Raw genomic sequence first — 27,184 nt, 5'->3', positions numbered from 1 at the left:
TAAAACCATACTCTTTCACTCACACATTCACTTAACAACACCGCCCATGCAAGTAAGCATCAGTTTTTTATCTCTGACCTGGCATTGCTGAATGAATTAGTTGTCAGAAAATATATGATACTTTTAGTGGTGAAAGAGGGGGAGAATCGCTGTACGAATTTTTTGTCATGCAAGAATCCAGTGATCGTGGGTTCGAACTCCAAATCACCCTGATCATGACCGTAGTGTGTTAGTGTCACACTCATTCTTGTAGCATGGGCGGATACAGCTTTTTTGAAAAGGGGGGGTGCACAATTAAGATCTATTTATTGACTTTGATGGTAATTTATACAGAAATAAAGATTTTTTTCGAAATAAAAGGGGGGTAGGGGGTGATCCCCTGTATCCGCCCAAGCGTAGGCTCTACAAAAGTGGTAAATCACGCACGCACGCACGCACGCACGCACGCACGCACGCACGCACACACACACACACACAATGTGCCCAAGGTCAAAGTCTGCAGCTGTAGGCCCGACGCTTAGTAGCAGTAGCGGCAGCTTTAGTGATGTTGGTGGTGGTTTACTTGTTTAACCCACTGAACTCTTGAGCTGAAGTCTTGACACGTCTTCCTTTGATTAATACACGTAGCGGAGGTAGTAGTAGAAGTAGTAGTAGTAGTAGTAGTGACGTAGTAGTAGTGGCAGTAGCGACGTAAGAGTGATGGTTGTAGTAGTAGTGACGTTGTAGTGGGAGTGATGGTTGTAGTATTAGTGACGTTGTAGTAGTGGGAGTGATGGTTGTAGTAGTAGTGACGTAGTAGTGGGAGTGATGGTTGTAGTTGTAGTGACGTTGTAGTAGTGGCAGTAGTGACGTTGTAGTAGTAGTGTTTGTTTCTTTGTTTAATATCACACACAAAAATATTCCAGCTTTCTGACGGTGATATTTAAATCGAGTCTGGACCAGACAATCCAGTGACTGATATCATTAGCATCGAACCACGCAATGGGGATACGATGAAATGCATCAACCAAGTCAGTGAGACTCACCACCCGATCCCGTTAGTCACCTCTTAAAAACATAGTCGCCTCTTACGACAAGCATGGGTTCCTAAAGACCCATTCTAACCCGGACCTTCACGGGTCAGCAGGGATACAGTAGGGCTGGGACGGGTAACTCGGGTACCCGGGTCAGGTGGGTACTGAGAAGGACCCGGGTACCCACAGGACCACCCGGACCCGTGGTTAGTCATGTGACATCTTGTTTAATGAAAAAACTCACTATAGCTCGCTAATGTTCGCATTTCTTTCTGACGATGCACACATTCCTTTTGACGTGTATATGTTTGATTAAAGATAAAGCTTCAGTAAACTTCAGTGTATGCATGACCAGATCGTTTTATACGTGTATCTAAATACATTTTGTCCAGGGCTACGGTCAAACTATTCCCAATTTTGTACCTATCTATTGAGACCTACAGCGGGTACCCGGGTATGGTCGGGTAATAGGAGGGTGGATACCCGGGTAGTACATTTGGACTCGTCCCAGCCTTAGGTGATAGTAGCGATGGTTGTAGAAGTAGTTGCACCAGACAGTAGTCATAGTAGTAGCAGTACCCGGCAATCTCAAGCTATATCACGGCGGTGCATGATCGAGTCTTGACAACCAGCGGCTGATATGAAGAGCAACGACCCATGCCGTCGGGGTACGATGACGGGCAATAAACCATGTCACCGACCGATCCATCAAGTCGCCTCGTGCATCAAGCATACACGCAAGGTTACCGACGACAGTCTTAACAATGACTCCACAAACGGGGGCAGAAGCACTAGTGCATGTTTTGCATGTCATTTTAAACGAGGCAAACTTGTCTAATCAAGTAAGTTCTATTTTAAACATACCTATTTCATATGTCCCTCAGCATATACATGGGGCTCTTTGCCCCCGCTCTCTTTAATTTTAGAGAGTAATGGTGCGTGTCTCATTTCTCAAAAGTGAGTTTTATCCGACATCACATCGATAACATCCGTTAACTTCAAACAGATGTTTCAACAATCTGACATTACTTTTCTTGGTGACGCATGTGTGATATTTAGCTTTTGAACAGTTAAAAACGGCATAATTTCTTAAATAGCATGTTTGGTCCTTTTTCACGGCTTGTGGATGATAAGACGGGATCGCATGATGCTAAAACCGGGCTGTATCCGACAGTAGGAGTCGTCACTCGTACACAGCAGTGTGTCAACATGTTATCCGTGGATCTTCTCTTTTCTTCATCTAACTTTCAGAGGAATAAAGTTCATCTCTGAGGAGACGGATACCCATGCACAGCCCCGTTTCACATCCATCACGCAGGACTTGGCCTGCACTCGTGAAGACCCTTCAGCCATTACTCTACAAGGCCGGCAAAAGCAGAGCACCAGCGCGAAGATAAATTTTAACTTAATGCAACGCTATATTGATGTAACGAGCTAAAAGCCAGCGAAGCTTTAGCATATTTTCTGCGCATATTCGGCGAGCATGGCGAAAACTTCATTGGGGGTCCAAGTTGGCTGTTCCAATTAGCCCCCTCCTTCAGTCGCGGTTACATCAACTTGGTACATGGTTCCCCATTAACGTTGTCAACTGTCATGCGAACATTATTCCATCGAAATGTTACTTCTTCTTTATGGGAAGGGTAGGGTTAGATTTAATGAAAGACAAAATTTAACTCAATTGCGCGTGTGTACTACTGTTTCGGCCATTGGATCTAAAGCTCTGCCCCCCTCCTCTAAGATAGACAGGAATGGCTATAGTCTGTTCCAAGTTGGTACTGCCACGATGTTTCGCTATGCACGCTCCAGGAATTGCAAGAATGCAGTAGCGTTCGTTCATGTTTCACACATAGCAGACGTGCATGTGCGCAACCCGAGAGTCTGTGCTCGTTTCGTGATTCTCTGGTGACGTAAACGGAAGGTGGGATGTACGCCCCCTGCACTGGCATACGGTGCATGCATTTCACGCTGTAGAAGAATTTAATAAAACCACTTTTTCAAATTAAACTTTTTTGTACTGTTGCGGGAACTCTGTATTGTCCTTTTTGGAAGTTTGACGAATACTGTTGACTTGAAATGCTCCCCTTCCATCTGTAACGAGAGTTAAGCATAACTGCTGTCGCGCGCAGCTCGTGCGATGGCAGTAATCACAGGTCACGTGACCAGGTACTCGCGTGACTGTCCACTGTTAGGTTCGACGATGCTCAAGTCAAGACTTGAAAGGTATAACACGGCATATGGGTACCATGAATTGAAAACAAAGTATTGCAGTTAGATCCGCTATCTGTCGTACATCTCCTAAAGCCAGGTGATGCAATAGCGAAGCCCAAACTAACTCCATTTCTGAACGATGGTCAGCTATTCGAACGTATATAAACAGCCAAAGAAATTCAACCAGTTTCTAAAAGTCCAAAATGAATTCGCTGTGCAGAGTTGCGTCCCTTGGGCACACCAGAAACCTATGATTGTGGGTTCGAATCCCGGTTCGCCCCGATTTTGCTTCTAGGTTTGTCAGCACCATACCTGTGCTCTTGGGTTTCATCGAAGTGGTAAACGTCTGAGACCTGCATCACTTCGGGCTTTCCTCCCACATTAAGCTGACACATCGTGATATAACTGTAAACGGTTAAAAGCGGCGTTAAACCCAACTGACTCACACACACATGAGTCCCAAAGAGGGACAGGTCAGCCGAAATTGCTAAGGCAAAATGCGACCTCTTAAACACTTAAAGCGACAACGACAACCTTGAAGCCACACCGAACCAAGCTGTAACGAAGTCATTCTGAGATATTGATAGTTTGTTGTTTTCCTATCAAGCCAATCCGGCATGATGAACCAAACCGTTTCACTCGTGTTAACTGCAGAGCAAAAGTAACTATAGACCCCCTGATGGCTAACATGAAACAAACAAGAAATGGTCATTCGATGGTGATGTATTTGATCCGGGTATCAGAGTTAGGCCCTAGATTTGCAGTTTTCGGCGAATGTTTTCAGACTAGTGAGTGAGTATGTTTTTTACGCCGCTTTTAGCAATATTCCAGCAATATCACGGTTGGGGACACCAGAAATAGGCTTCACACAAAGTACCCATGTAGGGAATCGAACCCGAGTCTTCGGTGTGACGAGCGAACGCTTTAACCACTAGGCTACCCCGCCGCCCCTTTCAGCCTAGTAACGTTTTGATAGCGTTTATAATTGTTTGGTCAAATCCAATGTTCAAGTGTGTATACTTTCTTCAGATTAAATATTTATGTGATATAAAAGTAGAAAACAAACATATTATGAAAACAAAACGAGTAATATGTTTTTATAACAATGACTTCCTGAAACATTTATTGTTTTCAAGAAACAGGCGGTATTAAGTTGACGCACAATACTGTTGACATTAATAAATCTACAGTGGTAAAGTTATCATTTTTTCATAATTAATCTTTTTAAAGTAATAGCTACATTGTTGTAATATCATTTTCTAATGAAGTAGATCAGTGGATCAGTAATATATGATCATTCGTCTGATCAATGTTTTATGAAAAGAAAGTCATTGACAAAACCCACATCTGGTAGTAGGACAGAGAGAGAGAGAGAGCGATACGCCCTAAAAGAGGGGTAGGTGATGTCGCGGTAGGTGTTGTCGCGGTAGGTGCTGTCACGGTATGTGTTGTCACGTTCACGGTAGGTGCTGTCACGGTAGGTGCTGTCACAGTAGGTGTTCTCAGGGTAGGTGTTGTCACGGTCACGGTAGGTGTTTTCAAGGTCACGGTAGGTGCTGTCCAAGAAGGTGTTGTCAGGGTAGGTGCTATCAGGGTCACGGTAGGTGCTGTCACGGTCACGGTAGGTGGTGTCAGGGTCACGGAAGGTTTTCTCAGGGTCACGGTAGATGTTGTCACGGTTACGGTAGGTGGTGTCAGGGTCACGGTAGGTGGTGTCAAGGTCACGGTTGGTGGTGTCAGGGTCACGGTAGGTGGTGTCAAGGTCACGGTTGGTGGTGTCAGGGTCACGAAAGGTTTTCTCAGGGTCACGGTAGGCGTTTTCAGGGGCACAGTAGGTGCTGTCACGCTTGGGTACCAGGGTGCATGGTGATCTCCACTCACTGTCACGTGGTTCGATGATGTCGTTCTCCTACATATTTACTTGACCTCTTTCGGAGATACTCCCACGTTAAGTGGTTCATGCGATACAGATGGTTGTTCACAGGCAACGCATCACCTACATCTATGTAATGACTTACTAGTGAGTAAGAGTGAGTATGGTTTTACGCCGCTTTTAGCACTATTCCAGCAATGTGACGGCGGGGACACCAGAAATGGGCTTCACTCAATGTACCCATGTGGGAAATCGAACCCGGGTCTTCGGCGTGACGACCGAACCATTAGGCTACCCCAGCGCCCCTAATGACTTACTAGGTCAGTACGACCAGGTACATCCGGAAACTACTCGACAAACAAGTGAATTGATTCTGACAACTGCCTCTGTTGTTCTGGACTAAGATAACTAAAAGTGACAACACTCTTGCCACGATCATAAGATACCTCTGCTAAACAGAGCCGATTACAATATCGCGAGCATGCGTGTATAAATCACGTTAAGGTCTGTCATGATATTCCTTGATCATATTCATATGACACGATGTTTTTTGTTTTATTTTGGCGGCCTGGAGTTAGGACAATGTAGTCAATTTCATTGACTTCCTTCACATAAGAACCATGGTGCCTAGCCGTCAAAGGTTGACCAGGGTCATTTTGTCCTAGTTGGATTTCACTTTGTCCTGAGAGAATGTCATATCTTCAATTTCATCTTTAGTAGCCCTCAGAAGTCAATTCCGTAACATTGTCACAAAGTCTAGTAAGTTCAAATCTGACTGGTCATAACTCTTTCTCATGCTTAAGGGGGCGATGGGGTAGCCTAGTGGTTAAAGCGTTCGCTCGTCACGCCGAAGACCAGGGGTTCGATTCCCGACATGGGTACAATGTGTGAAGCCCATTTCTGGTGTCCCCCGCCGTGATATTGCTGGAATATTGCCAAAAGCGGCGTAAAACCATACTCACTCACTCACTTATCGAAATTCAAATTCTTTCAATTTCAATTCCATTTCAAGCTATATGTGGTTCAGCATTTTCTGAAAGATGTATCATTCAAATTTCCTTCTCCATCAAACCTCCACAGCAAGTTTCTTAATGTCCCCTTTTCTCACTAAAGGCTCAGCACCAAGGCTATAATACAGATCTGACATCTTGAAAACCCTGACCGCTTCCCCACTTGGAGACTCAATAAATGTCTCAACCTTGAACTCCACACTACAAATACTGATTCCACAATAAACATGCGCAAAGTAATGACGGTAGCATGATGGCGGGCAAATGTAGCACTGAGAACAATTGTTTTCAAGTGTAGAATGTTCAGCAAATTGAAATTCCGGTCAAGCCCCCGAATTTCTCTTACATGGTGATTTCCAAAATGAAAGACAAAGCGTCGCCTGAAAACCAAATTGTTTTAAGTCCAATTTTGGTAAAAATCATGTCATGGGTTTAATGGTTCGTTATACATATCTAGCTTCTGGAAAATTACTGGCCCCGAAACATGGATAGAAAGCAATTTTTCAGATATTTCAAGTTGCTCTAAGTTCCAAATCTAAGAGAGTCTATGTAACCGTCCAATGACAAACTGTTTTGAAGTCAGGTTTCATGGAGAATAAGTTGGACTGGAAAGCAGGACAAAGCGGGCAGTTTCAGTTCCTTAATAATAACTAGACGTTTCTTTCTTTCGATGAACTTGCTCGCGGACTAATGACATGCAAAAAAAGGTTAAAACAGTATTGAAACTACGCCTTGAAGTTGGCGAGACTTTGAGTTCTATGAGAGAACATTTTCAACATTGCAGCTTTACGGGCTGTTAATAAAATCAGTTTGGTTTAGATACTTCCAAATTACCAAAGCTGATATCGGTGCCAATGTTTCTGAGATTGACCTCACTTTTGTCACTAAGGCCGAAATCTTCATTTGTTAAATTTGCCTCATGCCCGTGTGTAAACTCTGGCTCCTTGATAACTGTGTCAAATGTGAATCTCATAAATGTTTACACGGTCTGTGATGACGTTTCCGTGATAAATAGCAAACGTCAAGCCCAGAGAATAACCAGTCTCTATTATCCGGCGAAATAAGTTCCTTTGGGCGTAAAAGGCAAAATCGTGGTGAATATGTATGAAAGGATCACTGAGAGTCAGTGATGACACCGGATGTCCGCGAAACGGGAAAGCATGCCTTGTACCAGTAGTGAGTGAGTGAGTGAGTGAGTATGGTTTTACGCCGCTTTTAGCAATATTCCAGCATTATCACAGCGGGGGACACCAGAAATGGCCTTCACACATTGTACCCATGTCGGGAATCGAACCCGGGTCTTCGGCGTGACGAGCGAACGCTTTAACCACTAGGCTACCCGACCGCCCCTTGTACTAGTAACACCCACCATAGGTTTGTTTCCATGTTTATGTCCACGCTTCCTGATCTCAGTGTTCTGGCTCGTGGTGACTGTCGATAGAGCTCAATGTTACTTTTATAGTTATATTCATGTGAATGTCAAACCTCTTACACTTCCAGATTTTTCAGTGATGTCTCATGTCTGTCTGTCTAAGTTTAGGGTCGGTGGGGTAGCCTAGTGGTGAAAATGTTCGCTCGTTACGCTGAAGACCCGGTTTCGATTCACCACACGGGCGGGCAATGTCTGAAGCCCATTTCTGGAGCTGGCGCTAAAAGCGGAGTAAAACCATATTCACTCACTCAATCAATCTAATTTTTGTGTTTTGCTTCTTTACAGTTTAAATCTTATGAGAAGTTTTGCGCGTTGTTCTAATATGTTGTTTAGTTTGTACGACAGCTAAGCCCAAACAAACAGCCTGGTAAGAAGCCAGATCGAGAATTTGAAATCTCTTTCTCCATTTTGGGAAAACGTTGCTTTTTGTTTGTTCTTGTAGTTCATAGTCAAGTCAATATATTCCTTTGAATTAATAGAGTTCTTATATTAGATGTTCATGTTAATATGATTTTGAGATAAAAAGAAATTATATCTTTACCCTAGAATTTAAAACTATCTTTTGTATCTTGTGCATTTGTCACTTAATGTAACCAAACAAAAAAAAGGCCATACCCCCAAAAACACACAGGGGCACTCCATATTCTTTCAGTCATTTGCTGGCTGCCACAGACAGTCACCACAGATATATCTACAACAGCCCCGCCAACACGGACATTGCTTGCACATAAAACACCACACAGGGAAACTGTCGCCAGGCTTGTTTCACTACGGAAGAAATCTGTCGCCTAGTTTCGTATTAAAACACACCATAAATATACTGAATCAAATTAAAAAGTTCACATTTTTAAAAGTAATCCCATATATGATATACAACGGACACATGTATCAGAGAGGGCACTTTTTAACCATTAATGTCCAAAGAAGGATTTTAATTAACGGTGGTAACCATAATTTGTTCCAAGCACCTACGGTGTTCGGTAATAACATCAACAGTTTAAATCATAAGTCCTAAGCACGAGAATCTGATGGCACACAAGTTCAGTAGCGTGTATGGCCACCATGTGCGTTGACAACTGCCATACAACGCCTCCGCGTGGACCTTGTGATGCTTGTGAACACATGATTGGGAAGACGACGCCATTGTTGCTGCAAAATGGTGCCAAGATCTTGCAAATTCTGTGGTTGGTTCTGGAGAGTGCGCAGACTTTTGCCAAGAGCATCCCAGACGTGTTCGATGGGATTGAGGTCGGGAGACCTTGACGGCCAGTCCATGACGTTGACTCCCGCATTCTGAAGGAAATTCCTTATCAAAATTGCTGTGTGGGGTCTGGCATTGTCGTGTTGGAAGATCAAACCGGGTCCATGTGCTGCCATAAAAGGCAGAAGTTCTGGTGCCAGTACCTGGTCGCGGTAAGCAGCAGCGTTGAGGTTGCCACGGATGACAAGAAGCCTGGAACGTGCATTGCCACAGAAAGCACCCCACACCATGACACTTCCGCCTCGAAATCTGTCAACTTCCTGTACACAACACTGGGCGTAACGTTCATGAAGGTGAGCAGTTCTCAGACGTTTTCGAACAGTTTGCGCACTCAGTTCATTTCTGGTTGATGTAGCCGTCAAAAACGGTTACGGAGGTGACGTAAGACAATCTGACGATCCTCTGCATGTGACGTCACACGTGGTCGACCTTGCCGAGGGCAATCAGCGGTGGTACCCGTTTGCTGTAGACGCGTCTGTAAATCATAAACAGTCCGTCGACTACAACCCATCGTCCTTGCGACTTCAGCTACGGACGTTCCCGTCTGCAACATGCCGATGGCACGTTCACGTTGAACATTTGAAAGGCGTGGCATGACAAATGGCCGTAAAGACTTTTGTTTTCTTGTGTTTTTCTTTTTTTGTTAATGACTGCTAAAAACAGCTAAGTATGGCTGAAAACACGTGCGGTATAATGGCCACGTGACCAGTTGCACGTGAAAAAACACTTTTGCCACTACAGTGCTGTGCACAAGATTTTGATCGATTCACCTGCACAAAAACGGGTGTCATCTGAAGACAATACGTGGCCATTACTGTTTAAATACACAATAAGGGCCCACAATGATAACTGGTCAAAATGTTAAAATTTTAGGATTGTGAAGTTTTTAATTTGGGTCAGTATATATAAGGCATTAGCCCTACCTCTATCGTACCGGGAACCTTTACCATCTGTGGAAGCAGGCTAACGAGTAGCCTTGCTTCAAGGCTGGACAGAAAGAAAGTTCCATGGATGTGTAGCAATTCTATCCTAATATTCAAGTCTGTATATGTGGACAGTAGATTCCTGACAAAGGGACAACTTGTTCTTATTATTTACAGAAATTATGATTTAAACTAATAATTTGTCTTAGAGACTTGTGCAAGTCTAGCCAATGAGCGCCATAAGCGCCGACAAGGTACCCCTTCTTTACTTTCATTTCTTTCTTGCTATTGAAAATATAATGTAGATATTCCGACTAGCTAGTTTTATTTTCTATCCAGTGAGCTTTAATATAATCATTCAGCTGCCAGATATGAAAGTTCAAAACGGGAAAGGAATTTTCTGTCAAACTAAGATTTTTAAGGCTACTCGAATCTATAATTGGCCAGTAAACTTATCTAGCTAACCTGGCTGGGTAGTACTGTTGAACAATTATTTCACACAGTGCATGCAGGTACAGTTAGTATTAGTCAGGGGGTTGCGGGTCGGCTGGCCCTGCAGAACCTGGTCTGTATCGTGTATCACAACAGTCCCAACTATACATCACAACCGTTCTGTGATACGGTTTGTTTGTTTGTTGTTTAAGGCCGCATTCAGCAATTATCCAGCTATATGACGGCGGTCTGTAATTATCGAGTCTGGACCAGACAAACCAGTAATTGGCATCAATAGCATCGATCTACGTAATTTGGATCTGACAACATGTATTAACCACGTCTGCGAGCCTGACCACCCGATCCCGTTAGTCGCCTCTTTCGACAACCATGGGTTGCTGAAGACAAACTGTAACCCGGATCTTGAAGGGTATCTGTGATAAGTCGAATTAATCACACGACTGTCCCACTGTCTAACATGACTGTTCTGTAAAAAGAGGAATTAATTACAAAACAAACTGTCAAGCCTCCTGTCAGTTTTCATGTATGTGATATCTAACAACAGTTTTCCTGATCCGCTGATTGCTGCCAACTTGAAACTTTAGTTGAAATGTCAAAGCGACGTTTTCTTATATCTTTGCTTTCTATCTATAGACAACGGTTTGGGTATAAGTCTAGAGAATGTCCAGGAGCGTGTTGCACATGCTTGACAACCAGACAACTGCATCTGTGATGTGTATCGTCGTCTGGCTAGGTTCCGTCTAGTGATAATGTCGCTGTAGATTGGGTTCGCATCCATCTGCTTAACAAAAAAATAGAATACGAGTTTCAATGAAAACACACCTTCTTGTCAAATGACCTACTTTGACGAAAACGTGTTTTATATATACATTAAATATAACACAGCGCTGCTTATTAGGGGACCGACCCGAGAAGATCCGGGCTAGAATAGGTCTTCAGCAACCCTAGATTGCCGTAACAGGCGACTATGCTTGTCGTAACAGGCGACTAACGGGGTCGAGTGGTCAGGCTCACTGACTTGGTTGATGCATGTCATCGTAATCAAACTACGTGGATCGATGCTCATGTCAGTCACTGGATTGTCTGATCCAGACTCGATTATTTAAAGACCGCCGTCATATGGATGGACTATTGCTGTGTGCGGTGTTAAACAACAAACAAACAAAACAAAAGAAAGCTAATAAGGGGGGAGTGTGTATCGAGTGGTCACAGGCGTTGTGTGATCAACAAAGACAATTTTTTCCGTAGCCTGGCTGATTTAGTGTACCGTTATGCCCACAAAGGGGACGTATTCTCACTCTATCGACCAATACGCATGGCTTCAGTCGGACTTTAGTCCCCTGGCACATCACGAACAAATAATTAGTTTGTTGTAGCCTTGTAAATGGAATTATCCCCTTCAATCCTGCATTCAGACCCAAGCTCCTCGACAGCCGGATTTCCACAGTTAAAGTGACACCTCCGTAAAGGTGCTTGAGCGGGAACCATTGTCTTGTATTGCTTGGCCGTGAGGCACGTTCTCCTTTGACAGCATATCTTGAAAGTGACTGCAATCTACCCCAAATAACCGTTGTTGTTTTTAATAGAAGATTCGGCCATACCGTCTGTAATGTAAGCCTCAAAATTGAAACAGTAAAATTCCGAACCATTGTTTTGGTAATAGAAATTACCATGCGGCCATAGTGAGTGAGTATGGGTTTACGCCGCTTTTAATCCAGCAATATCACGGCGGGGGACACAAGAAATGGGCTTCATATTGTGTACCCATGTGGGGAACGAACCTGTGCCTTGGGCGTGACGAGCGGAATCATTTACCCTAAGGCTACCCCACCGCCCCTATGAGGTCATAACCCGAGTGGGAAGATCCATGCAACCATGACCTCATTCCCTTGCAGTATATTAGGCCATATTGTCATGGGTCAAGGAGAAGGCCAAACATGGCGTCACAGTTCCTGCAGGTGAATACGGAGATCTCAAATCCGAATGTTATATTAAAGATACCATCGCAGTACCTTTGCATTTGAAAAAAATAAAAAATTGGAAAACAATGTCAGTTAGGCTTTATGCTCCTGATGAAGCAGGATCTCTCAACAAGTATTTACATATATGTCGACTATTGCAAAGAAGGTGCCCTTGCGTTTTTTCTAACAGTTTACTTTTCAGTCGTGTCGCATATCTATCATACATTTTACCGTAGACGCCGACGCTGTATGTCCGCTATCGCCTTAGATTAAGACTTGTTTACCAATCTGCGCGGTGGCACCAAAACGGCACTCATTTTAGAACAGATTATAGTTGGAAGCAAAATGGCTGATGGTAGTTGCGAAGGAATTTTTCAAGCCTGATGTTGCAATGCGGATAGTCATGGATAGCGCGAGCTCGGGCCATAGTCCGCCTCTCAGTGAGAACGCAGGAAGCTCGTGGGCAAATTGGGAAAATGAATTAAGCTCCGTGTCTGGACTAAACTTAGGTAAGTCTCCCGTCCAGACTTTCTTTCTTCGTACTTCTCAGATCCCCCATAACCCAACTTCCTCCCATCCACGGGACTTGTGTTTGTGGAATTTGTGAGTTTGATAAACCATCACGCCACTTAACTTCTTGTTGGTATCCTAAAACGTGTGTATATATTGTCTAAAGTTACCCTTGTTAAACCAAACAAACACTTTATGCGGACTTTAACGTACTTGTTGCGTGACGCCAACAAAGTTTTGACATGCCAAGTCCCATCCTCCGACAACATATTTTCTTGGAAATATTTCGCGTAAAAAACCTTCGAATTCCAGACATGATGATCCTGTGGAGTCTGTTTATAAAGGGTCATGACAACACGCATCTGGGAGACAATTCAAAGTTTAGAAGAGATGGTGTGAGATCTTAACTTGCTGCTGGCCTACAAGCTTCGACCTACTTAATGTAGCGAGCGCTGGGATATCCACAAGCAAAACATTTCGTTGAGGTCACAATGACCTGGTTCGAGAAGTTATTTAAGAAATGGCCATGGAGCATTGGCAAACTGTTCTACTACTCAGCAGGGAGTGGGTCTTCATGCTGAAACATGCGATTTTTTGTTGGTTATTGCAAGCTGTAACCCCTACAACTAACTCATTCATTCTTGATGAAATTGGACAGGTATTTTGGCAGACATGCTGTACATGTTTTGCCTGTGTTGGATTCCATTGGCCTCTGTTTTTACCTAATAGCTTGATGTGTCCAAACACATACCTCAATATTAATCTGTCAACTAAAACATTATTTGTTTCTGTAACCATGGCAATCTCACAATCAGTCTCATCAAAACAACGTCCTGACAGCCCACATCAGTGAAAAGCATGTTACTCAAAAATGGATTATTTGTGTTTGGCTTAAGGGAAATGATAATAATAACAACAATAATATTCAATGATAGATTTCACACCTCGTAGAAACCCCCTTTGGATTCAAGGTTAGGATAAGTCCTAGTACCCTTGTCTGGTTGTAAGATAGGCAAATCAATTTATTGTGTGTCATTGTGTCACTGGATTGTCTCGTCCAGACTGTTATTTATAGGCTGTCGTCATATAGCTTGATTGCTGCTGAGTGCAGCGTTAAACAACAAACACACCACAAAGTACAATGGCATTTAGAATTACCTGACAAGTTCAATGAAAGACAATTTACGTTCTCATCTTCCTGTGTTGACAGCACAAACAGGAGTTGACAGAAATAGGAAGAATCTCCAGTGTTTCATATTGAAATAATATGCATGGTACATACATTGGTACATACAGACAATGATTCATATACACAATGATTCATAGCCTCAATGGTACATTGCTGATGGTTGATAATCAGAAAACATGTTACAAGGTAGATGAAGAAATGTGTTACTATAGTGATGTCTTGTTACAAAGTAGATATGGTATAATACATGCTACATAGCAGTCTTGTAAATGTATTGTTGCTAGAGAGATGTGTTACTATAGTGATGTCTTGTTACAAAGTAGATGTGGTATAATACATGCTACGTAGCAGTATTGTTGCTAGAAAGATGTGTTACTATAGTGATGTCTTGTTACAAAGTAGATATGGTATAATACATGCTACGTAGCAGTATTGTTGCTAGAAAGATGTGTGATAACATAGTTACTACTTGTTACAAAGTAGATGTGGTATAATACATGCTATGTAGCAGTCTTGTACGTGTATTGTTACTAGAGAGATGTGTGATAACATAGTTACACCTTGTTACAAAGTAGATGTCGTATAATTAAAAAAGTAGATGTGGTATAATTAAGTAAAGAGACAAAACCCTTTCCATATCCAATAGAAATCCCTGCATAAAGCAGGGTCGATTGTACAATTCCGAGTACATCATGACCAGGATTGTGTTAATGAATCACTATCAAATAGTGATGATACCAGGTGTTTGCAAAAAGGTGAGCATATCCTGCCCCACCGGTGGCACCCATCACAAACACATGCAAAGGCAAGTCAATTGTTCACCTGAAAAAAACACAGGAACATATGGTGCAAGTCCAAATAGCGTATTGCATCGGGCATAGTTTTTGTCAATGATGCGTCAAATTTGGAAATGTCTTCCACATGTCTACGATAAAACATTTTGAAAGCTTTGCGGACACCTTGAATGTTGTAGCCTTGATCAAACAACTTCTGAGCAAAAGTTGTTTGACACTCCCTGTAATCTTGGCAGAACGAGCATGCTCGATGGTATCTCAAAAGTTGTGAAATGTAAACGTCAAAGGTTGGAGCTGCTGGAATATTGCTCACCATGAAGGGAAAGTTGATTATCAGAAAGTTGGAGTCATCCGGGTATCCCTCTTGTCATACAGTCATGTGGAGAGTGCATGTTTTGTCACTGAATATTTATGCATAGATCTAAATATGAAGTAGATGAGTCAGTCTCATTGGTCGCCTTTATGGCTTATTCAGGTGGGTAAATCAGTGGAAGAGAATTGGTTATTTGATTATTATAAATCATTGATATACCTGAAGCTGAAGTTAAACTTCTTGGCCTAATTACCTTATTTTGACTTTGTCAATCTGAACAGAAAATCTGATTCATATGCTTAAAAAAACAGATCCTCAAGAAGAGGAACACAGTTGGTGCCCATGGGGATGCCTACTTCTTGCCTGAATGTCTTAAAAATTGTACGTAGATGTTATCAATGAGGAAATCCAGCATTTCACATATTGTTTTCTCTGTAAACTTCAGATGGCATTTGCTTTCATTTTTCACAAATTGTCCTGAACCTCTGAATCTAGATACGTAACTGTATCTGTGGTCACCATGTTTATTACAAAAGCCCCATGGATCAAGGAATAAAGTTTTTCCTTCCTTGATTGTATGAGGGATTATGGTTAGTCTTTGAGGCAAGGATTTGGTGGTACATTTGCTGGACCAAGCAATATATCTCTCTTTGTACAGATTTTGATTGAGCTTTGGAATCCAGTACAAAATAGGATTAAACAAGTCTTCTGGTTTTGGAGTCAAGTCAAAAGTTGATGGTACTGATGCATGGTTTTGGCAGATGTCTTTGTCAGTTAACATACTAGCATAATAGGTAGCAGTATTTGATATGTCACTTCTACCAAGTTCTTTGGTCAAACAATTAATGTAGTGATGCTTACATAGAATAGTTATGTTATCTGACATAGGGCGGCCAGACTTTGGATGACAGCTGGCTGGAACAGAATGGGTTTATTCCAATGCTGTTTTTCTTTCTAAGTTTGTGCATTCTACCAATGACAACATCAGGCACTGACTTAACCTACTCTGAAAGACATTCAACAGGTTCCTATTTTCTTTTGGCCCATTTTTTGGCATATTCTTTGACAGCATCCATAATAACTGACGAAGGTTTTTATTGTTAACAATAGAGAAGTCACCTGTGATTATATGATGTGCAGGTTGATAGCAGTGTGATGAGTAGTGCAATTCACATCATGAGCTGCCAAGTCCACGTTCTGCAAAACGTTCCTATAACTGAACAACTGGGAGGAAATTGTGTTCGTATAGGAAAATGAATAATTTTGTGGTTCCTGAAATTTGAAATATTGTGGGACATTTTAGGAAAGTGATCTTAGTCTGAGAATGTTACTTAAATTTCATGCATCAATTCCCTTATTCGCAAATTTCAAATTTAAAAAATTTCGGTCTTTGTCTGATATAGTGGAGTCTGTTTCTCGTTTGGTCAAACATTTCAAAGCGATATCAAGAATTATACTCTCTAGTCGATACTGTGGGCTCTGTAGATCCACAACTCCGCAAAAGTTGCTGAAGTCGTTTAATTTCCTTCAATGACACAGAGTATAGTCTTGTTCTAGCTTTGTGCAGTCCCAATGGTTCATGAAGGAGAGGCAACAAATCTTCCAAATGAATGGTATAATTTCGCCTTTGGCTTTTCTTGTGACCTCGGTTGCGTCGATGTCTTAGGGATGCCGGAAACAGACTCAGTACATTGACGTTGGCAGTCCGTTGGTTAGAAAGACTGCCAAAGTCGGTTATATTGTCATTACATCCATGCTGTATCCTATATAGCTCTCCTGTATTGTTGCTAGAGAGATGTGTTACAATAGTGATATCGGGTATTGTTTTATGCCGCTTTTAGCTATATTCCAGAATATGTGGGGAATTGAACCCGGGTCTTCGCGTGATGAGCTTTAACCAGTAGGCTACCCGACCGCCCCTCTTGTTACAAAGTAGATATGGTATAATACATGCTATATAGCAGTCCTTGTACGTGTTTTCCTCAGGAGATGCGCTCCAATAGTGATGTCAAAGTAGATGTGGCGTCATACACGGAATGCAATCTATCCTAACAAGACTTGTATTGGACAGATTTATTATCCCCCGCCACGAAGTGGAAGGGGGATATAGGGATGGGTGCCGTCCGGCCGTCCTTCCGGCCGTCACATTTTGTTTCCGGGGCAGATCTTGAAAACCGTACCATATTTCTTCACCAAACTTGGCACATAGATAGGTCTAGTGGTAAACTGGTGCCTTTTGATAGTTTGGGATTTTTAAAAAAGTCATTTTTTGAGTTTCCATGGCAACGACTTTGATTTAGATTGAAAATGGTGGTACTCCTCGTTTCCGGAGCAGATCTTGAAAACTGTACCATATTTCTTCACCAAACTTGGCACATAGATAGATCTAGTGGTGAACTGGTGCCTTTTGATAGTTTTGGATTTTATAAAAAGTTATTTTTTTAGTTTCCATGGCAACGACTTTGATTTAGACTGAAAATGGCGGTAGTCCTTGTTTCCGGAGCAGATCTTGAAAACTGTACCATATTTCTTCACCAAACTTGGCACATAGATAGATCTAGTGGTGAACTGGTGCCTTTTGATAGTTTGGGATTTTAAAAAAAAATTCTTTTTCGAGTTTCCATGGCAACGACTTTGATTTAGACTGAAAATGGCAGTAGTCCTCGTTGCTGGAGCAGATCTTGAAAACCGTACCATATTTCTTCACCAAACTTGGCACATAGATAGGTCTAGTGGTGAACTGGTGCCTTTTGATAGTTGGGGATTTTAAAAAAAAATCTTTTTCGAGTTTCCATGGCAACGACTTTGATTTAGACTGAAAATGGCGGTAGTCCTCGTTTCCGGAGCAGATCTTGAAAACCGTACAATATTTCTTCACCATATTTTGCACATAGATAGGTCTAGTGGTGAACTGGTGCCTTTTGATAGTTTGGGATTTTTTTTTTAAAGTTATGTTTTGAGTTTCCATGGCAACGACTTTGATTTAGACTGAAAATGGTGGTACTCCTCGTTTCCGGAGCAGATCTTGAAAAACGTACTATATTTCTTTACAAAAAGGCCCAGTGAACATAGTTCACATGGGGCTAATGCATTGCACACACCCGACATGTCATATTGGCGGGGGATGTGAGTATTTCATGCTTGTTCTGGCTGGTTTGGTTTGTTTGTTGTATAACGCCGCACTCAGCAATATTCCAGCGGTCTGTAAATAATCGAGTCTGGACCAGACAATCCAGTGATTGACATCATGAACATCGGTCCACACAAATGGGATACGATGACATGCATCAACCAAGTCAGTGAGACTGACCACTCGGTCCCGTTAGTCGCCTTTTATGTCAAGCATAGTCGCCTTTTACAGCAAGCATGGGCTGCTAAAGACCTATTCTTCCCCGGATCTTCACAGGTCTTTATTCTGGTATAGACTGTGGTCTGTATATATAGTAATACAAGAGTAAGTCCCCATAAATTGAAAGAAGTATTCTTTCGTATCTTTTTTATTCCCTGGTTTGAAAATTAAGGAATATGGCGATCACCATGTCCATCTGTCAGACGTCTGTTATCCGTTTCCGGAGCAGAACTCCAAAACTGTTAAAATTTCCTTGTTGAACTATTCTATATAGATCTGTCTAGTGGGGAACTGGTGCCTTTTGAGGATTTGGGAATTTTATTCTCTTTTATTATCCTCCCTTTGACAGTTTGTTACAGTCTGACTGTTGCAGTTCTTTATCCTCTTGCCTTGATTGACTACCGACTTTGTGGGCATGTCAAGTTATGTGCATAAATTAAACAATCACCTGATTCATATGATGCCACAGTATGTATTCCTACGCCTTGACTGTTTATAAATGTTGTCATTTTCGTCTTACTTGATATATACAACTCTTTTTGGTTAAATCATTGAAGATAACACGTTTTCGTTGTCGAATTCAATTATGAGGATGGACTGTGGATTCATACAATTTGCACATCGGTTTTTCGATTCATACCTAAATGAACCTTAAATCCTTAAATGAGTGAGTGAGTGAGTATGGTTTACGCCGCTTTTAGCAATATTCCAGCAATATCACAGCGGGGGACACCAGAAATGGGCTTCACACATTGTACCCATATCAGGAATCGAACCCAGGGCTTCGGCGTGACAAGCGAACGCTTTAACCACTAGGCTACCCGACCGCCCCCTTATCTCCTTAAATGAACAAGCACAATGCTAATGTGCCCCATGGTGGGGAATAGTGATAATGCTGTTTTCTTGTTTTGTTTTGTTGGATGATTTTTCAGGATGAAAACAAGTTGTTTTCTGTATCTGGCTCAGAACTCAAAAAGTGTTAATTAAACTGACGTCCAAAAGAAACTTTACCATTGAAATCACTCTTGCTCAAAAACAGCAAAACATACATGCATGAAGTAAAATATATTGAGAAGATCAATATATCAACATAATCAACACTGAAAATGACAATCATACCGCGACCGAGAATGACGTCAGAGCCCCCAAAGTTGGGTGTGGTACAAAAACTCGATCTTTCAGAATCATGGACAATGGGCAGAGTACTTAACCAATCGCTCACATCAATAACAAGTCATTAGTAGCGTGTGTGACCACCAAATGCCTCAATACACGCTAAAACTCTTCGACGCACAGAAAAAGTCAGTCGTCTGATGAGGTCACGTGGGATTTGACGCCATTCTTCTTTGAGGGCCAAGATCAGTTCTTGCCGGTTGGCTGGAGAGTGTGGTCGTTGTCGACACGACGATCCATCAAGTCCCAGAGGTGTTCTATGGGGGACATGTCGGGTGAGCGTGCAGGCCACGGCAGGATGTTGACGTTGTTGGCTGCGAGGAAGTTAGTGACAATTCTGGCTGTATGGGCTCTAGCGTTGTCAAGCTGATAAATGACTCCACGTGGCTGCTGTTGGAGAAATGGTAGGACAACTGGACGAAGAATGTTATCCATGTAACGCTGAGCTGTCAAGTTTCCGTCAACGATGACCAGCGGTGTCCTCTCCTGCCCACACATCCCTCCCCACACCATGACCCTCCCTCCACCATATGGTACGACCTCCTGCACGCAACACGCCGCCGTTCGTTCATCCCTTCGGCGGTAAACACGTTGTCTTCCATCAGCCGTAAACATACAGAATCGACTTTCGTCAGTGAAGACAACCATCTGCCAGTCACGTCGTTGCCAATGTCGTACAGTCCGGGCCCATCTCAATCGCAGACGACGATGTTGCGCTGTCAATAGCTGTCCCCTGTATGGTCTTAAAAGCCCTGATTCCATGAGCCCTGAGTCTCCTGGCCACTGTCTGTCGACTAACCCTGTGACCTAAGGCATTTGTCGCCGATGAAATCAGGAAGCGATTTCGGAGGTACAAGGTACGCAAGTACCGGTCATCATGGGGCATGGTCACTCTGGGTCTGCCTGTTCTTAGCCTGTCAGTGGTCCGCCCTGTCTGTCTGTAACGTTGCATCAAAGTGGTAACGGCAACATGGGAGCAACCGAAGGTTCGTGCAATATGGGCGTGGGTGGCTCCCATCTGTACCATACTCAAGGCTCGTTCACGTTGTTCGGGTGTGAGTCAGGGCATTTCTTTTGTGTTTTTTATCACTGTGGATGTCTGACTTGTTGTTGCAATCGTTTTATACCCTTACCCGCACGTGCATTTGCAGTTGTCCGTGGTGCACGTGTTTTTCACTTTTTCGCGTGTTATCTCGCAAACATGTAACAGACGATTAACATTTTCTGCATACACTATTGTTGTATTTAGGTTATGTGCTTTAGATAGACTTCATCAGGGAAAAAAAATATACTTTGTCTGAAATTTATGTTTTCAGTTAGTAAAGTTTCTTTTGGACGTCAGTTTATTTCTTGTCGAAACTATATATAGATCAGTCTAGTGGGGAAATGATGCCTTTGGATGATTTGGGATTTTTTTTGGATTACTTCTTTTTCCATGACGAGAGTCGTCGGACTTATACTGAAAATGAGAGTAGTGATGAATATTTCTTGATGAAATTTGCTATGCAGATCAGTCTAGTGGTGAACTGGTGCCTTTTACTGATTAGGGATTTTGAAATATACTGAACAGCATTATTTTTTCTTCACTGAAATGAAGGTATCCAATGGCAGTGAACCAAAAGTAAGGTAAATGTAGCATCTCACTTTTGGAACTCATGTTTTGTGAAAAATATAAGCATTAACTTTGAGAAGTTGTCGTAGTGGTAAACACAGCACTTATTGTCCAGCGTTGATTAATATGTGCAATGTTCAGAATAAGGTGAACGGTTGAACAAAATATGGCTCTGAATTCAGGTGACAGTAACCGAGGTGTAACGATACGATGGAGTCACAGTGTGATACGTGTTTCCATATTGTGGGTATGATACGATTTGTATACAGATACCTTACTTTTGTTTCATAAGTTGATATTCTTTCTTTGTGCAGGTTAATCACAACCCTGAATCATTTGTTGTTATCCCCCGCCCAATGAAGTTTGCAGGGGGATATAGAAACCGGCCCCGTCCGTACGTCTGTCTGTCCGTCCGTCCGTCACGTTTTGTTTCCGGAGCATAACTCATAAACCATTCAATATTTTTTCATGAAACTTTGCAGGTCTGTCAGGTACATGCTGAACTGGTGCCTTTTGCTTTAGAGAAATTTTAGAAATTTTTATTTTTTACGTTTCCATGGCAACAAGATGGACTTAGGTTCTGTGAGTGTAGGGTTCGTTTCCGGAGCATAACTCATAAACCGTTCAATATTTTGTCATGAAACTTTGCAGGTCTGTCAGGTACATGCTGAACTGGTGCCTTTTGCTATAGTGAAATTTTAGAATTTTTTTATTTTTTACGTTTCCATGGCAACAAGATGGACTCATCTTTTTTTTACAATTTCCATGACAAGTTCCACCTTGATTAAAAATGTTTAGGGGTTTGTTTAGATTTAATTATTTCATAAATTCTGCAACAGGGGCGGGGGATATAGCCATGTTAGTGGCAAACTCTTGTTAAACTTCAGAGATGAAAGATGGGATATTGTAGGACACAAACATATTGGTAGAGACCACTGGGAATGTTATGCTCTTTTATGCCAGCCAGGAAATCCTAGAGAATGCGTAAGCTGGTTATTGACAAGTTTCTGTTGGTATTCACCAATATAACATACATATACACAAAGAAAAGACCCGTGAAGATTCTGCGGTAGAATAGGTCTTCAGCAACCCATGCTTGCAGTAAAAGGTGACTATGCTTGTCGTGAAAGGCGACTAACGGGATCGGGTGGTCAGGCTCGCTGACTTGGTTGATGCATGTCATCGATCCCAATTGCGTGGATCGATGCTCATGATATTAATCACTGGATTGTCTGGTCCAGACTCGATTATTTACAGACCGCCGTCATATAGCTGGAATATTGCTAAGTGCGGCGTTAAAAAACAAAGCAACCAACTACACAAAGAACAAATTAGGCACCCCCCTATTTCTGAACCATGACAAATGGCAATAATCATGGCATGGGATGACTGACCACAGGAGCTGGGTGATACCAATGTCATTGGATAGAACAAACATTTGACATCAAATAAAGAAGATATTGGTGAGTTGTGATTGAAATTTACTGACAAAAACATCATGGTAACACAGGTACTGTTTTTGACCTTAGACAATACCTAAAAAAGTATGGAGCTGCAGGATTAAGTAAACAAGTTACGTTTGATGTTTCATGTGAAAATGTTCCTTAAAGTCTCTACTTGACATGACACATGACACAGATCAGTAGCGGGTATAACCGCCACGTGCATGGGTGATGCATTCCACCCTATGTCTCATGCCTCCAGTCAGATGTTGGATCTGTTGATGGGTCAACAACGACCACTCCTGATGCAAGGCTTCTTCCAATTGGCGTAAATCTTGTACAGGAGGATCTCGTGCCTGTATGCGCCACCCCAGAATATCCCAGACATGTTCAAGGGGGTTCAAATCTGGCCAAGGTAGAGTCTTTATTGTATTGGCCCTCATGTAATCCACGACTGAATGTGAACGATGAGGCCTGGCATTGTCATCCATGTACTGAGGTCGAGTAGCAAGAGGGTGGTTGTCAAATTGAGGAACGAGAACTGGCCTCAAAATGTCCCGGATGTACTGAGCCCTTGTTCAGTTTCCCCTTATAGTGACCAAATCCACCCTGCAATCATGAGAGATACACCACAAACCATTACCGAGCCCCTGCCGTAGGCAACAGTCAGTTTAATGTTCCTGGGGGTGTAGGCCGTGTTCTGGTGCCTCCAAACTCTCGTTCTTCCATCAGTGACTTGGAGCAGAAATCGACTTTCATCTGACCTATGGATCCATCTCCAAGTTCTCAGATTCCAGTTCTGTTGTGCAATACACCGTGCTAATACCATACACCATGCAGCTTTGAGGTGATCGCTCAACAAGAAACGCTTTATGACTCGTCTAGCCCTCAGTCCTGCTGCGTTCAGCCAGTTCCTGACGGTTCTGGTGCTGAAACGACGATTGGACAACCAAAGCTGTTTCAGACGATTACATGTTAAAAAGGGTTCTCGGCGTATGAGACGAAGAAGGTCCCTGTCTTCACAATATGCACCACATGAGGTCGTCCGGATCTGGGACGATCCTGTACATCACCGGTCTGAGTATGTTTCTCGACTTAACAGCTTACGACAGTGTGATGATACCCCAAATTCCGACCAATGGCATTATTCCTGTGTTATGCATGCCGATTATTTGCCATCTTGTGGGGTTTGATAAGTGTGTGTGTGTGTGTGTGTGTGTGTGTGTGTGTGTGTGTGTGTGTGTGTGTGTGTGTGTAGAGTGTGTGTGGCGTGTGTGTGTGTAGAGTGTGTGTGTGTGGCGTGTGTGTGTGCAGTGTGTAGAGTGTGGTGTGTGTAGAGTGTGGCGTGTGTGTGTGTGTGTAGAGTGTGTGTGTGTGTGTAGAGTGGCGTGTGTGTATGGCGTGTTTGTGTGTGTGTGGCGTGTGTGTGTGTAGAGTGGCGTGTGTGTATAGCGTGTTTGTGTGTGTGTGTGTGTGGAGTGTGTGGCGTGTGTGTGTGTAGAGTGTGTGGCATGTGTGTAGAGTGTGGGTGTGTGTAGCGTGCGTGTGTGTGTATGTGTGTGGGTGTTATATGAGCTGTTGTATGTATCCACGATGTTATATATCACATAGCTGTACATATCAACATCTCTTACATTTGGCTGCTTCTGTGGTCTAGTGGTAGACTGTCCTACCGGAGAGTGGAAGGTCCGTGGTTCAATCTCTGGCCGTGTCATACCAAAAGTCGTTAAAAGATGGTACTTGTTGTTACCCTGTCTGGTTCAGCTTTAAGGGGCTAAAACAAGCACTGGTCGGCTAAGAATAAGTATACTGTGTCTGAGTGGGGTATTCATGTCCAAGCAGCCACACACACACACACACACACACACACACACACACACACACACCACACGTTTCATGTGGCTTTCTGAGAAATCAGTCGGAACACATCATAGGTAAATTGCTTATCTCGCATACATATCGTTGAGTTTCTGAAATGAACTGAAGTTTGATGCATTTGGTAAGGGGAAGTAAATGGGTTTGTTTGCTAACTAACTCATTGAAACTGTGGACATATATTCCGGACCTGTTTAAAATATTGTGTAACTACTTCACTGATTGGTTGATCTCCATGCTACTACATATACTGGATTTAAACAATCTGCGAAAATTACATCAATGTGGGGAAGTCCATCAACAAAACGTCAACAGGTTCCTCTATATTGGCGTTAATTCTCTATATCTTCAGGGTGGTCAGGTAGCCTAGTGGTAAAACCATTAGCTTGTCACGCTGAAGACCCGGGTTCGATTCCCGACATGGGTACAATGTGTAAAGCCCATTTCTGGTGTCCACCATCTTCCCGAGGCAAGTGAGTTGACTGACTTTAAAAGTCCAGTTTCCACCCTTGCCAAATGAGGCTCGAATTGCTGGGCTTGATCGTAGCGCCACCAATGACTGTTATGAGTTATGTCCCTTCAATACCTCGTCTATAGACCAATAAGATCCACCTCTTGTATCACTTGCATTTGCTTAAAAAAGTCAAGACGATCTGATCGACAATAAAGATCTATATTGTGATAAAACGGTTCCAACTTCGCAAAGTGCATCAAATCACGTGAGCAGCTTGATTAAAAACATGAAAAGATATGGAAAATATCTTTTGACAACGAGTTGGCAGTGCACGTTTTGCAAATCCTGCAATCAACCGTACTCGGCATGACAGTTTACGAACCGGGTTTCGAATCTAACTCCATAATACCAGCCTAGTTCGGCAAGGGTGGAAACTGGACTTTAATAGTCAGTTAACTCTCTTGCCTCGGGAAGATAGGACCTGTATGAATGAATGTCAGTAAGAAAAATTGCTGTCAACCAATGAATGGTTCGAGGTACAACAACTCACACACAGGGCACATCACACAATCTGCCGCGGGAAATCAGTTGACAAATTATATTGTCATGTTCTATATGTTATACCAGCTGTACGTATATATCAAGTTTTGTAATGTTGTATATATTCCATATCATTTGTACGTATAATATATCAAGTTTTGGTATGTTGTATGTATTCCATATCAGTTGTACACATATATCAACTTTTGGTATGTTGTATATATTTCATATCAGCTGTACATATATATCAAGGTTTGGTATGTTGTATATATTTCATATCAGCTGTACATATATATCAACTTTTGGTATGTTGTATATATTTCATATCAGCTGTACATATATATCAACTTTTGGTATGTTGTATATATTCCATATCAGCTGTACATATATATCAAGGTTTGGTATGTTGTATATATTTCATATCAGTTGTACATATATATCAAGGTTTGGTATGTTGTATATATTCCATATCAGCTGTACACATATATCAAGGTTTGGTATGTTGTATATATTTCATATCAGTTGTACATATATATCAATGTTTGGTATGTTGTATATATTTCATATCAGCTGTACATATATATCAAGGTTTGGTATGTTGTATATATTTCATATCAGCTGTACATATATATCAATGTTTGGTATGTTGTATATATTTCATATCAGCTGTACGTATATATCAATGTTTGGTATGTTGTATATATTTCATATCAGTTGTACATATATGTCAATGTTTGGTATGTTATATATATTTCATATCAGCTGTACATATATATCAAGGTTTGGTATGTTGTATATATTTCATATCAGCTGTACATATATATCAAGGTTTGGTATGTTGTATATATTTCATATCAGCTGTACATATATATCAATCTTTGGTATGTTGTGCCACATGAGCTGACATATATATCTGGTATATGGTTTATAGGAGAACATTGTTTGTCCAAGTTGAACAAGATGTAATACAATCTACTTTTGTACTGCCACCACAACAGTCTTAACAGCTTCCACCTTTGAACGGATGTTTTTTAAGGCATAATTTAAAATGTTAAATCTTTTAAGAAAATGCCGTAGAAAGTAGTTTATGGGCAAATAGCTGTGATAGCTTGCACCTTGAGTGAGTTATGTGAGTAGTCACTGACTCAACATGACTCATTGGTAGCACTTCTTGTCACGTGGAATAAATGTACGTATTGTCTGAGTTGTGACAGATATATCTGATATTCCCCCACCTAGTTGAATGCACCAGCTGGTCCAAGGCTGGTTCCACAGTAGAGCTTGTCACTGCCTCAGTGGTGTAGTGGATAGAGGCGTCTGTCCAGATGTACTTGTTGTTAACCTGAATGGTAAAAAGTAGCATCAGTACCGGACTAGTAGAAGCAGACAGACACAGGAAGACAGACAGACAGACAGACAGACACACACACACACACACACACACACACACACACACACACACACACACACACACACACGTTGGTGTATAAGTGCAATAATGCGACGTTAAACCCCATTTCACCTCACTTCACCTCAGAGCTTATATTTGAAAAACAAATTTAAAAGCAGCCCAAATATTTTCACTTAAAACCTGGAGCACCTGACTCCAATTGAGATGGTTGGGTCCTGATTCAGGGTCATGTACTAGCAGCCATTCTTCTGGCTGGGGACTGCGGAACCGCTGCCTCTATTCAATGTTTCCACGTCCACAATGTGGAATGTATTACCTGGGGAGTAATTGCTGCTGGACGGGACTTGGCGTAGATACAGCACACAGGTTTTCCACAAGTTTATCAAAA

General features: G+C 42.1%; 2 protein-coding genes across 3 annotated transcripts in view; one reads left to right on the top strand and one right to left on the bottom strand.

The window, feature by feature from the left end:
* Window positions 1-4,527: 4,527 nt before the first annotated feature.
* On the bottom strand, window positions 4,528-6,241 carry LOC139463693 (uncharacterized protein DDB_G0283697-like). Its single transcript, XM_071244949.1, has 2 exons — window positions 6,167-6,241; window positions 4,528-5,067 (listed from the first exon to the last, which is right to left on the bottom strand). The coding sequence occupies exons 1-2, from the start codon at window positions 6,239-6,241 to the stop codon at window positions 4,528-4,530; spliced, it is 615 nt and encodes a 204-aa protein (XP_071101050.1).
* A 6,238-nt stretch (window positions 6,242-12,479) lies between these two features.
* Window positions 12,480-27,184, top strand: part of LOC139464064 (uncharacterized) — a 43,282-nt gene continuing 28,577 nt past the window's right edge. For both annotated transcript variants that reach the window (XM_071245614.1, XM_071245613.1), the window contains exon 1: window positions 12,480-12,643. In XM_071245614.1, the coding sequence (XP_071101715.1) occupies window positions 12,487-12,643 (157 nt within the window). In that variant the 5' untranslated portion in view covers window positions 12,480-12,486. The remainder of the gene's footprint in view (window positions 12,644-27,184) is intronic.

This window comes from Haliotis cracherodii, unplaced genomic scaffold (assembly GCF_022045235.1).
Source record: "Haliotis cracherodii isolate W230 unplaced genomic scaffold, xgHalCrac1.p SCAF_16, whole genome shotgun sequence".
In the NCBI taxonomy this organism is placed as follows: Eukaryota; Metazoa; Mollusca; class Gastropoda; order Lepetellida; family Haliotidae; genus Haliotis; species Haliotis cracherodii.
This window is presented reverse-complemented; position numbering and strand designations above follow the sequence as displayed.

What these genes read in the sequence shown, in the direction of transcription:
- LOC139463693 (XM_071244949.1), bottom strand. Translation starts at nt 6,241, where the DNA reads ATGTCAGATCTGTATTATAGCCTTGGTGCTGAGCCTTTAGTGAGAAAA. An exon ending in TTAAGAAACTTGCTGTGGAG is followed by an intron (nt 5,068 to 6,166) that starts GTTTGATGGAGA and finishes CTGGTACCCAAG; the next exon opens with CGTGACAGCACCTACTGTGC.